Genomic DNA, 12,522 nt, shown 5'->3' with positions numbered 1-12,522 from the left:
AGAGAGAGAGAGAGAGAGGGAGAGAGAGAGAGAGAGAGAGAGAGAGAGAGAGAGGGAGAGAGAGAGAGAGAGAGAGAGAGAGCATGCGCCCTGCGAGTTACGCGAAGTACGCTGATTACGGCGCGCGTGGGGTGTCGTAGTAGTAGTAGTCGGGGAGGGATGACACGCCGTCAGTGTACCGCGAGCTACGAAGGAGAATACAGGTTGCGCGCGCGCGCGCGTCGCCTTCGCCGTCGCGTTTTGCGTCAGTGGGCGTAATCGCGCCGCGTCGTACATCATCGCGGGGTTGTGCAGCGGTGGTCGTAGTGCTCGTCCTGCGACAACGACGACGGTTTACGACAACCCCTTCTGTCGCGGCGCTATTCCGCATCGTCGTTGGTCCTCGCGAGTGGTAGGCGAGTCGGGCCGCGCTTCAGCCCCTCGCTCGTCGGCGATGCGAGCTCGAGACTCGCGATAGTCGCGAACGCGGGAAAAACGGATGCGCGTGTGTCGAGACACGAGCGGAGTGCCGATGCGGGATGAGCGCCAGAGAAGTCACTCTCTTCGGCGGCTCGCCATGGGGCTTCCGGATGCACGGCGGATGCGACTCTCACCAACCCCTGCGCATTTCCAGGGTGAGTACGAACATACGACGATGTTTTCTTTCGATTGGCCCGCACCGATGGCCGACGGTGCGAGAGCGCGCCTCGCAGCGGTCACGTGATCGCGTTATTACAAAGAGAGAGAGAGAGAGAGAGAGAGAGAGAGAGAGAGAGAGAGAGAGAGAGAGAGAGAGAGAGAGAGAGCGTCATTTTTGTTTTCGAATTGGCGCCTCGCACTCGGCCGATTTGAATATCGCGTGACTAACAACGCGGCAGAGTTACCGCACCGCCGAGTTATTACGTGTGTGTACTTGTGCGTATGTGTGTGTGGTGTGCGTTTATACGACGCTAATTGTTATTAATAGCGATAACTGATTATTCGCACTGACGCGACAGAACGAGGCGCAGCGGTCGCGTAACTTTTGTCCCCGTCACCGAGTGCAATAATGCAAGCAGGATTATACAATTATACGCGGCGTTTCATATTTTAATACTCGATGAGGATACATCGTCCATAATTCTTTATTCATAAGTATCGTATCGTTTCGTGTTCGCCGCGGCTTAATGCAACGCGGCTGCGAAGACGTACAGTGGTTATTAACGTAGTGTCGCATTAATATGCCTCGGCCGACATTCAATTAGTCCAATTTATGTGGACCGTTTCGATAAGTTTAATGACGCTCGTGAAAGCGCCACGTGTACGATTGGAGAGAAGAGAAGGAGAGAAAAGGGAGAAAAATGTAGGAGGAAAACGCCCGCGTTGTGTAGCCTCTCTTCGCGATTATCCCATTTATCTGTGTCTCGGACTGTCGTTTATCGTAAGTGGTGAAACGGGATAATCGCACCAGTGGAAAAAGTTGCATCGATCCAGCCGTGTCGCGGCCGTACTTTTATCACTGAACGCGCCTCCGTAATTTTCGCCGCAACCACTGCGAATCCGCGTTTGCTCTCGCATTGACTTTTTGCGCACGGATGATCCCTCCGTTTCGAGAGAATACATTTTTTTCCGATCGCATTGAGCGCTCACATGTACACACGCACACACACACATGCGTAACCACCCGGTAAATCCATCTCTGTCTTTTTCTTTCGCGGATTGTTCGTTGAACAATCGCAGCGTTGGTTTTCGTAAATTCGCTCAGAGAGGAGGAAAGAGGAATATGCTAAACTGTTCAGAATATCGACAGTGAAAAATTAATTTCAATATACAATATTTGGGTCACGATAAATCCGAAACAAATTGGGTCAGCGGAGAGGGAGAGAGCGATAATGCGTAAACCCGATGACAACATCGTTTCTGCTTGCTCAACCTCGGACATTATCCTTTCGTCAATAGATATCAGGTCGATTGTTGCCGGTGTGCACGGCAGTTCTAGTCGCGGAAATATATAAATGATCCTATCATTACGCGTTTACGCGGATCGATACGACGTGTACAATTTGTCGATGCGCAGTCCGTCTGGAACAAGTGGCTTCCTGTTTGTCCGCAAAGACGCGCGGATTAAGATCGCGACGAGCAATTTATTCGACGTGCATAATCGCGGGCCTCGAAGCGTCACTCGCGGTCGGTCCTGTGGCTAGCCAGCTAGCTAGCTGACTAACTAAGCTAGCCAGCTATAATTTCAGACATTCGATAGTTAGGTTTGCGAGCCACACAGCGAAGGTCGACGGGTCGAAGCCTTGGCGTGACTCTCCCTGCCTCGTTTCGCTGCCACGTGCCTCGCGTAAACGTCGGCGAATCTCATTTTATTCGGACCACGGCATTCGGGTCGGCCACGTGCTCGGTGTGGGTTATCGCGGATGTAACGCGAATGAACGATCGGCCGGATGGCGCGGCCTCGCGGCGAAGACGCGATCGATCCCGGCACGCGAGAAGATCGTCCGCGCTGAACCCTCCCCGCGCGGTTAAAATTGGAGCGAATATCCGCGGATATCTTCCGTTCTCTCCCGGCTTTGGACAGCTCAGTGACGCGGTTATCTGCGCGATGTCGCTTGACGTCTCAAATTGGCGTAGCGCGCCAATTTGAGGAGAGCCGGCGCTATTTTCGATCGATCGAATTATGTCTCGAATTACGAGGTCGATGTTTACGGAGCCGCGTAGATGGGAAATCTCTCCCGCCTGCCCGACTTCGCCTGGCCTGCAAGACCATTTCCGCGCGCGACTCTTTCGCCGCGCAGCAACGCGACACGTGACCTTTCGTTATGTAACGCAGGTGATGTTGTGACGCGGCGGAATGATTCATAAGAGCTGCGAACGCGCAAATTGCAGCGCGCCTGCTCGCTCGCTCGCCCGCCCGCCGTGAAACAGAACTTTGAATTGCATATTTACGCGCATGACATGAATATAACACATCTACGGCGGTGACGCGAAACACGCGTCCGTTTCGGCTTCGCACGAACGAAAACATACCGACCCGGGTCAAAGGTCGCCGCTAAAATCGTCGGTCCCGCGTTGGATTTATTCTTGCGCCTCGCCGCGATATCCGCACGATTATCTTCGACTGGACGAATGGACAGCTGTCGGTCGCTATCGGTTTTTAAATTTACTCAGACTATCTTGAGTCGCGGCTCATTTAATTGCTCTCCACTGGGCTTTAAATGTCCGATGCGCGATCGAACACGCGCTGGGACATCGCATCGTGTACCGTATCGAAATTTGTGCGTGGATCACGCATCTTACGTAAAGGGTGATTTACACGATGCTGCTTTTACTCGCTTTGAGCAAGCTTCTTAAGTCGCCAGCGAATTCGCTGGTGAAAACTTCTTCTAGACGCTCGATTTTGATTCGCTAGCATTTAAAATTTGGAAGACGCAGCGTCTATTAGTCACTATGGCAAAGTTGAACATGTTTAACTTTTGTCGCTCGCGTCAAGCGACATTGAACTGTCTTTTTTCTGTATAAGCGGATGCACCTTTTTCAAGAGTTCTTCAAATTTCTCGCACGTTAATCGCAATATTTTACGGTATGCGGTTAGATCCTCCAATGCCAATTCTTTGAAAAGATTATTTGATGCTCCATGAGTTAATCTTCTACCTATCCACTTACGTACCCACATTCTTTTTTTTTTTTTTATTTTGTCACTGAGCCACGAATTTCTGCTTGAAGAGCTCATGCACAAAGCACGACAGCAGTTTGAACTGTGTCATTCCTTGACGCTATGATACTTTCAACTGACCGTTTCCGCAAAATTCTCCTTAAAACGCTAGCGACTAAACGCTGTTTATCAGCATCGTGTAAACGCTAGCTCCAACGCTAGCGACTTTGTCAGCCAGAAATTCGCTCTAGGAAAACGAGAAGCTGGCGACAAAAGAAGTCAGCGTCAAGCGTCAAAAGCATGCATTGTGTAAATCATCCTTTACGCACACTGTGGACAACTTGGCGCGATCTTCGACCGCCCAAAGATCACACACGCGTTCTTCGTTGGCTCACCTCTCTGTTCAACGGATTAATGTTGCTCGATCAAGAGAGAGAGAGAGAGAGAGAGAGAGAGAGAGAGCGAGATACAGCGTAGCTGTTTCACGTACGATCCATCCACGCGCTTATCAGTGCCGTCTACGCAGAAAATGATTCTTTCTCGCGGACGGGCAGCACGTACCGGGTGTTAAAGTGTTTCGTACTCCGCGTTCTCAGCGCTGTGCTGCTGCTGCCAATTAAGAAGACCCGATTCGGCGATAAAAAGGCGACGACTCTTGGAAGAGGATGGACACGCTAATAAATCGTAGTCGCGTCGCGAGCGGCCGGGGAAACGGAAAAGGAGGAAAGACGAGAGAGAGAGAGAGAGAGAGAGAGAGAGAGAGAGAGAGAGAGAGAGAGAGAGAGAGAAACGGAAGGACACCCGCGGCATTGACATCGGCGTTTCAAGGCCGCACGTAGGCAGAAACTGGCACGCGTTTTGTGACGTAATCGCGAACGTGTGAACCCGTAAACGCGAACGGAGCGTCTCGACAATTAGCGGGCGCTTTGCCGCCGCGAAAGGCAAACGCGGCACCGGCTGCCATCAGAGACCGGCCTTACCGGCGGCATTTTGCCGGGCCGTTGCCGCGGAAGTCCTGCTGCCTGCCTGCCTCGTTTTGTCCCTTCTGCCTTCTTTCCCCGACCAGGTCGCAGAATCTCGACACTTTTCCAGCGGTCTTTTTGCGCCAGCGGAGTTTCGCGTATGGGCGACTTTCTCGCGCGATCGTTCGATTGATTTAGCTCGAGACGACGATGATAAACGACGAGGAACTAATAAACCGATGAAATACTGCGCTGCATTCGCGTCGACGATGCACGTCGCGTCGAGCAAATCGCGAGCAGCGGTCTACCTTCTGCTCTTCGCACGTGTGTACCATTTTTTAGATTGCGCTCTTTGTACGCTTGTCGGAACCGCTGGCCGCGCTGCGTAATGGACAGTTTATGCTCATGAGCGCAAATGGATTAAAGGTTGCGTCCTGTTCTTCCGTCCTAGCGCGATCTCGATTAACGCGGTGTGACCCTGTTTGCAAGTGGGTGCCGGGTGTTAACGAATGTCGACAACGTCGTGTAATCTCTCCGTCCTCCAGGAATACATCGCGACCTGCGCACCATTTTAATGCCAACGCGCGCGTTTGCGCGCGCCGCCCTTGCGCGCTCGTTTGAGCAAACGTTGATTAAATATAATCACCCCCGATGAAATATATATAATCATCAAGTATGCAGAAAAAGGGCGCAACACGCGCAAATTTATCGCGTGACGTCGCGTGGCGTCGTCGCAGGATTAAATGACGAAATATGACGGTCGTTCCGGACGGAAGAAGCAGCGTGGAGGCGCGCTTCTCCGGGCGGGCTCGCGAAATTTACGGCGAAAACGCGCCGTTAAATCTGCGCTATAAATGTTAATAAGGCCATCCGGCGAGCGACACACTTCACGAGGACTAAAATTCCACTTTAAGGCTGATGTCGGTCCTATCTACGGCTGTAGGCTCACTGGCTTCCTTCCAAAATTCTACTCCTGCCGGCCGCGTTATCTCGTTCCCGTTTCCTTTTCAAATGCTCACAACGCGAGGGACGCGTGTTACATTCGCGTCTCATATCGGGCCCTTTCCGTTCCGTTAATCTAGAGCACGTGGCGCGCGTTGGAATTCCACGAGGCTGTTTTCGATCTCTCGCTTCGAGCGCGGCCAAATGTATTCAATTGAGGGCCATGCAAATACACGAGTATGTACTCGCGTATTCGCAGCGTGAATTCCCCACGAAACGTCGAGACGGTTTGTTATCTTGGCGGAGTTCTTCCTTCGCCGCTTGATTTTTGCCGCGCTCTTGCGCCATCCCGACCGCGCTTCAAGCTTCCGTCGAGCATCCTTCGAGGAGCCTTCGAATTTTTCAAACACCTATGTGCCCGTGTTTGTGTACACGCGATGGGATTCACCGCGTCACTGCGTCAATTAACGCGGATATTTTTTGTCCCTCTCTACATATTTTACGCTCTCTCGCGCGCATCTCAAAACTCGTTTGCGCCGCGCCGCGGCTCGCCTTGGCACGTCAAATGTATAAATAATCGCGGCATTTTCGATTTATGCGCGCTGAATAACGTAAACCTACCGCTATGTCGAGCGATGACGGTGGTTAATTCAGCGAAAATAGACACGACACGATGGCGTGTGTTGAGTCGTTGCACCGGCGGATACGTCATTGTTCCGTTGCAGCGGCCGACTCACGAGCCGAACGAGTCTCTGCGTCTCTTCTACGAGAGTTTCCAAGTAACGGACTTTATTATGAGGGTAAACAAATTAGCCGGCGAACTTTATTATTCCATCCGTACTTTCCTCGGCTCCGATGTGGTTGCATTACAGATGAGCGTGGATTATGAAGCGCGATTCGGCTTCTTACTTTAGGACTTACTGGAGGTTTATACGCTTTTTATTTGCTTCTCCGCCCCTTTATTCCTGCAACATTGCGATAGTTGTCGGGACGACCGACGACGCAATAGACGTGTGCCCATAATAATTTCAACACTTGCCACGATCTCGCTTTTTTCATAACCTCATAACCGCGCGATACTTCTCGCTGAAAATTTCGAAAAAAACATGTGCTCTCCCTGGAGATTCTCTGTCCCAAAACCGGCCATTTTGACTTTGTTTTCATTAGCGTGGCTTATCGTGCCCAGGATTTACTCAGACTTTCGCGGTTCAAGCGTTGAGCGCGAGAACTTCCGGGTGTATTGAAACTAATGGACACACGACGGCGCAATGTAAAGCCACCATTCCTCGCGTACACGACGGATGTAAATTTGCACATGAAAGCGCGCAGGGCAGCTCGATTCCTTATCGTGTTAAAAATATTTATCACCGACGTTGGCTCGCGCGACTCGCATCCACCGGCCGGTCGAATGTGATCCGGCCTGACATCGGCCGGCGTGCGAGAGCGGAATACGCGCTGGGGGCGGAGCGATAGAGGTGAAAAGGGTTAAAGAGCTCAATGCAATTTTTCCGGCGTGCACAGACGATCGCTCTCTATCGGGCATTAGGAATGGGCAGCTGCGCGTGTTCCCCTCGGCGGTATCAATTTGGTGTGCTCGCCTTTTGACCCCGGGACAAACGGCCATTAATTCACACTTATCTCCCGCCGCGTGCATATTCGCCCGTTACGGTAGAAGAAGAAGAAGAAGAAGAAGAAGAAGAAGAAGAAGAAGAAGAAGAAGATGATGATGAGGAAGCAAATAGTGACGGTGGAGTAGTTTCATCGATTCTTGCGCACGTTTGCATTCTGCAGGTGGAACGTTATTGGGACTCGCGCGACTCGATGTGTCGCACACGGCGAAAGGAAATCGCTAAATGCAAATTAGCGGTTTGTTTGGCACACGTCCTTCCAAAAATAGATATTCGCCACAGGCGTCCGTCAACGTCGACGAGTTCAATTAATACGACTTTGCATCTTTGAGGAATTTCAAACGCGTGCCGATCGATCGCTTTGAAAGGGAGAGGGAGAGGAGACAGAGAGATAGGGGAGATAAGGGGATAAGGGGGAGGGAGAGGTAGATAGATAGATAGATAGATAGGGGAGGGGGAGAGAGAGAGAGCGCACGCTTTCAGCCAAATTTTCGATCCAGTGAAAATCATTTCGCGGCCCCAGTTTGAGCTGTGTTTTACGTCGGCGTGCGCGACAGCGATTAGCGACGAGATCGAAATTACGTCTCCATTGGAAGCGTTTAATCTTGCGCGTAAACACTACAGCCCGGTGACTCGTTGCGGTGCGGCGTTGAGTTTCGTTGTTTGCACGAGCGTGAAAGGAGTTGGCCTCCGAAATATTAGTAGCGCTTATTGTGCGCTCTCGGCTGTTCGGCGGGCGTAGCCGGGCGCAATAGCTGGAATTTAATTTATTGCTCGTAGCACACTAGCGAGCGTGCGGTAAACGCGGAAGCCGCGTCAAACGTAACAAAACGTTCGCGGCGACAATAAGTAACGGGCGCGACACGAAAGGCGACGGTAATAGAAACTTGTAGCTTGGTCGAAGCATTTTGCGCTACGAATACCGGAACAGTACGTTCCTCCATTAATATGTCTCGTAATGGAGAGAGAAAGAGAGATTGAGAGGGGGGCGGAGGGGTGAAGGAAAGACGAGAATGGAGATAGAGAGGAGGAGAAAAAGAGAGAGGGAGTGAGAGAAAGATCTTGGAGCACGAGGTGGAGCCGCGCGCTTTACTCCTTTCCGCCGGTAAAAGTAATCGATCGCGCTGCCTGCAGACTCGCGCAGCACGCTTGCAGCCCTGCACGCCGGGCTTGCATAAGAGTAGGCGTCGGCGCCCCGACGCGTCCCTACGCCAATGGTTGCGGCATCGGCTCTGGGGATGACTCGATCCCACCTGAGTATCGGATACTACCTCCTGCTGCTCGATACTGAGTGTTTTCCCGTACGCTCCCTTTACTCTCTCGGATGTTGACCAGGTGTCGATTTCCGCGAGTCGATATCGACGAGTCCGAATTGTGCTATGGTACTCGATAACTTGTTCGTTCAAGACTATCGAGTTTATTCGCGTAAATTCGGTGCCATGCAACGTCGGATACGGATCGTAATAATCCGGGATACAAGTTTCCGTGATCGATGAATTAGTCCGCGGTATTCGCTGACGACGAACGAATGAAAGGATCGACGCTACGATATTAGACGGGAAATATCCCCCCGGGAGGGAGTGACAGGATGACGTCGCTGCTCGATACTCGTCGTTGCCAAGAATTTAATAACGGTATGCGTTTGCGATCGCTCATGCACAGCAGGTTTGATGCCTGGCCATAAATTCGCCGGCGATCTCCGCGCCGGGCGCGAATAAGCGCCGAAGCTGTCGGCTCGCGTCTAATGAATAATGGACGGCGCAATTCCGGACACCTGATAACACCTTTGTTTCTATCGCTACGGATGTGATAACGACAAGGTCAGGGAATATATACTGCCGTGACGGCGATTGCGATATCCGTGTTTACGATCTCGCAGCGCGCTTGTGCCGTGGCGGCGCGGCCTCCTTGCCGTTGCACGTCGCTTCGACGACGAATTACTTCGACTCGCGTTTTTACGTTTCATCGCGAAGAACATTTACGCGTTCAGTTCTTCGCACCGTTTTATGAGGCGCGTAAAACACGTCGTCGTCGCGACTACCTACGCGTTTGCGTCAAATCGCGATCGATAAATGCGCGCGCTAATACCGCGCCGGTATGTCCGACGTAATTACCCGATTAGGTAAAGTTTAGTTTCGCCACTCAACGACGATCGTCGCGAGATCGCTGCCAGAAGGCGATGATCGAGCGCTCTCGCGATAACTGCCGACAAGTCGTTAACATTCGCGCGCTCATGCCCGCGTTTCGGCCCTTCCTCTCCCCCATCGCTGATCGCGATCATCCATCGGGCGCAGCCTCCCCCTTCTTCTTCCATTTTCTTCGGCCAAAGTTGGCCGGTTACGCCAGCGGGTAGTAATCCGGGTCACTGGTTTAGGGTGAAGGCCCTTTTTGGCGTAATCCCAGGACGCGGGAGGATCGGCGGTGGCGGCGCGCGATGTGAGGGTCAGCCACCTCGTAACTCGCGCCACTACAGCGCGTGTTTCCGCGCGAAGGCGAAGGGCCTTTGAATGCGGCGAGGGGCAAACGGCCGTTAATAGCATTTTGACGAGGCACTCGTGCAACGTACGACCCCGACACGCGGACACGACACGACGGTTGTGTCTGGCGGCGCGCGTTCTGCCACGGGGGCGCAGGAGGGGCCCTGGGCTCTTTTAGTTCATTGGTCATTCCGACGAGAGAGAGAGAGAGAGAGAGAGAGAGAGAGAGTCAGTGACTCAACAGCCTGCATTCCCTGTCGGCGTTGCCCTCGCCCAGCGTAAACGAGCGCTCCTCGAGCCCCGTTTCCAACTAGCCCTCGCTTACGCCCGCATAACGTGGCCCCGCGTGGCTACGCCTCGCCGTACCCTGTCGTCTACTCTTGATACTTATCGTCGTAGAACGAGTTGTCGGCCAGGGCCGTGTTCGGACTCGTGGTACCTCCAAACACAGCCTCGCGGAGACCGGGGAAATCGCGATCTGCCGCGTGGAAGCTGATTCGAAGGAAATCAGAGTTCCCTCTCGAAACTCGGGCTTTCCTCCGTCAAATTTCTTCTCTCGCTCTTGCCTCCTTGTCTTGCCCGAGACGCGCCCTTGTTCGCGTCGCTTTTGTCGCGCGATTGGTAGTCAAGTCGCGCTCTGCCTCTTGAATACCACAAACGCACGGAAGTGAAGGATACGCAAGGTTTCCCAATGAGAGTCTCTTTCACGGGGAGCAGGACGCACGCAAACTCTCGGATGGACAGGCGCACTTTTCCCCGGCGCGCTCTTCCTACGCGGTCTCGCGCTCCGTTCTCCCTTAGGAGAGCCTCTCACAGTCACGGGCCTGGGGGGGTCCCATATGCCTTCGTCGCGTCGAGGCGGCCGCACCGTCGTTCCTCGGGCCAGTGGCAGCGATTCCTCGCCCGCGTACGATCGTGAGGAGACGTGCTCCGGTCGCCGATCGTTCTCCAAGCTGAAGCGCACGTGTCTCTCCTTCTCTCTCTCTCTCTCTCTCTCTCTCTCTCTCTCTCTCTCTCCCCCCCTCTCCCTCTCTCCCTCTCTCCCTCTCCTTCCCTTTGTCCGAGCCGCGAGTTGTCAAATCGCCAAAACGAGTGAACGACGTCACGTGCGACTCAGCGATAACTCTCGTTATCGGGCCGCTCCTCGATCGATATCTCGCGGGGCTGATGGATTTTTAATTTCGCGCGCGATCGATAACGCGCGGTAACGTCTTGATCGAGAGGCCGGCATTGTCGCGATAACAGCGAGTGTTGCGGAACAACGCGCGGTTCGGCAGGAGCTCTCGCGAGTTGATCGACGATGAATGCTCCGAATATTTCCGGAGCGACCGCTTGAGTCATCGATGGTGCAAGCCTCGAGAGCGTTGGTTTTTTCTACGCGGGAACAGAGAAAGCACTGTGCGGCCGCGATATCACGCACAGAGGCGCGGCGCCTCTCTCTCTCTCTCTCTCGAGAGAGAGAGAAAGAGAAAACAGCCGGGAAAATTGTGCGTGCTTCTTCGCGAAACGCGGAAGTCGCGCTCGCGGCGAGTCACCGAGGAATTTCGTCGCGCGGATCTCCGCGGTCTCCGAGCTGATAGTCGCTCATCGCGACGCGAACGCGAGAAGGCGAGAGAGCTCGTTAACGGGCGAGAAGGCGAGCTCTCGCGCATTTCCCGAAGAGAGGCGACAGTGAGACCGATTCGTGTCTCGTGACTCACGAAAGGTGAAGACGCGCGAGTTGGCGTCGGCCGCGGATGAGAAGCCGCTTATCGGAACTGATTGTGCGCGATGATGATTTAGGAAAGTGCGCGTTGTGCCGCGAAGTTACCGCGACGGCAAGGAGGAGACACGGGAGGAGATCGCGCCCGAAAGAGAAGTCCGTCACAATGGTTCACACGAGTTACGCGCAATGGGCCTGCCTGCCAAGCACGTACCGGAAGAAGGTTCGTACATTTGTCGCCGTGTGATCCGCCGTGATCACACAGGATTCGCTCCTCGGCTCGCTCCTCGAAATTCGATGTAAGCGTTGTACAGGAGACAAATCGAGCGCGCCGGCCGTTTGTTGAATAACCCCGCGATTAACACGTTGACCGCCGCGTCACCCGTACTCGGGTGACAGCAAAAGTTCTCATCGAGTCGCGTCACCCGAATACGGGTGACAGCAAAAGTTCTCATCGGGCCGCGTCTTCGGCCGTATTCGGGTGACGCTTATTTGACTACTTACAAAGGATCTTCGAAAATATTTGGACAGATATTCCACAGGATGTAATAAAGCTATTGAATTATTATAAAAATGGTTTATTAAAAAAATTATTTGGAGTGTAAAACATTAAAGCATTCTGTGCAAAGCTGAGGTTGGTCAGGACATTTTGGACAAAAAGTTATTGTTTTCTTTCACTAAGTTGAATTGTACTTTCCTCGGTATGATCAACATTTCTTTCTTCTTCCAAGACTAATTCTCGTAAAATCTCGTCAATAGTATCTTCATTACATTCACCATCACTAAGATTGCATATATCAATATCCGAATCAGAATCTGACGATGTAATTCTACTTATATTTCTCTTTCTGGGCAATCTGATCTCTTCCTCATCGCTGCTATCCGAATTTGTATGAATATCGTAACAGGTTTCTTCTTCACTGCTATATGACTCACTAAGAACTAACTTTTCTATTTTTCTTCCCAATATTGAAACAAATTAGGGCAGAGATTTTAAGTTATACCACTCGGTACTCGGCAAAGATTCGAACTGTTCATGCAGAGTAGCGAGATGACAAGTGAAGACTTTAGGAATGTATCGATAGTAACGAATGAACAAAAATGAGACAGCAGCGCACGCTTCGTACAGCGGCGCGCGTGGCCTGACGGAGATTTCGTTGCAAACACGTGCGGCAGTCAACGTGTTAAGCGCGAG

At 52.5% G+C, this 12,522-nt stretch overlaps 1 protein-coding gene across 1 annotated transcript in view; it reads left to right on the top strand.

Annotated features, from left to right (window-relative positions):
- The first annotated feature begins 89 nt into the window (after window positions 1-89).
- Window positions 90-12,522, top strand: part of CAP (Cbl-associated protein) — an 81,178-nt gene continuing 68,745 nt past the window's right edge. The window contains exon 1 of the mRNA XM_019845497.2: window positions 90-614. Within this exon, the coding sequence (XP_019701056.1) occupies window positions 519-614 (96 nt within the window). The 5' untranslated portion in view covers window positions 90-518. The remainder of the gene's footprint in view (window positions 615-12,522) is intronic.

Source organism: Harpegnathos saltator, unplaced genomic scaffold, assembly GCF_003227715.2.
Source record: "Harpegnathos saltator strain DR-91 unplaced genomic scaffold, Hsal_v8.6 scaffold75, whole genome shotgun sequence".
NCBI lineage: Eukaryota > Metazoa > Arthropoda > Insecta > Hymenoptera > Formicidae > Harpegnathos > Harpegnathos saltator.
The sequence above is the reverse complement of the archived record's forward strand: the minus strand, read 5'-3'. Positions and strand labels throughout refer to the sequence as shown.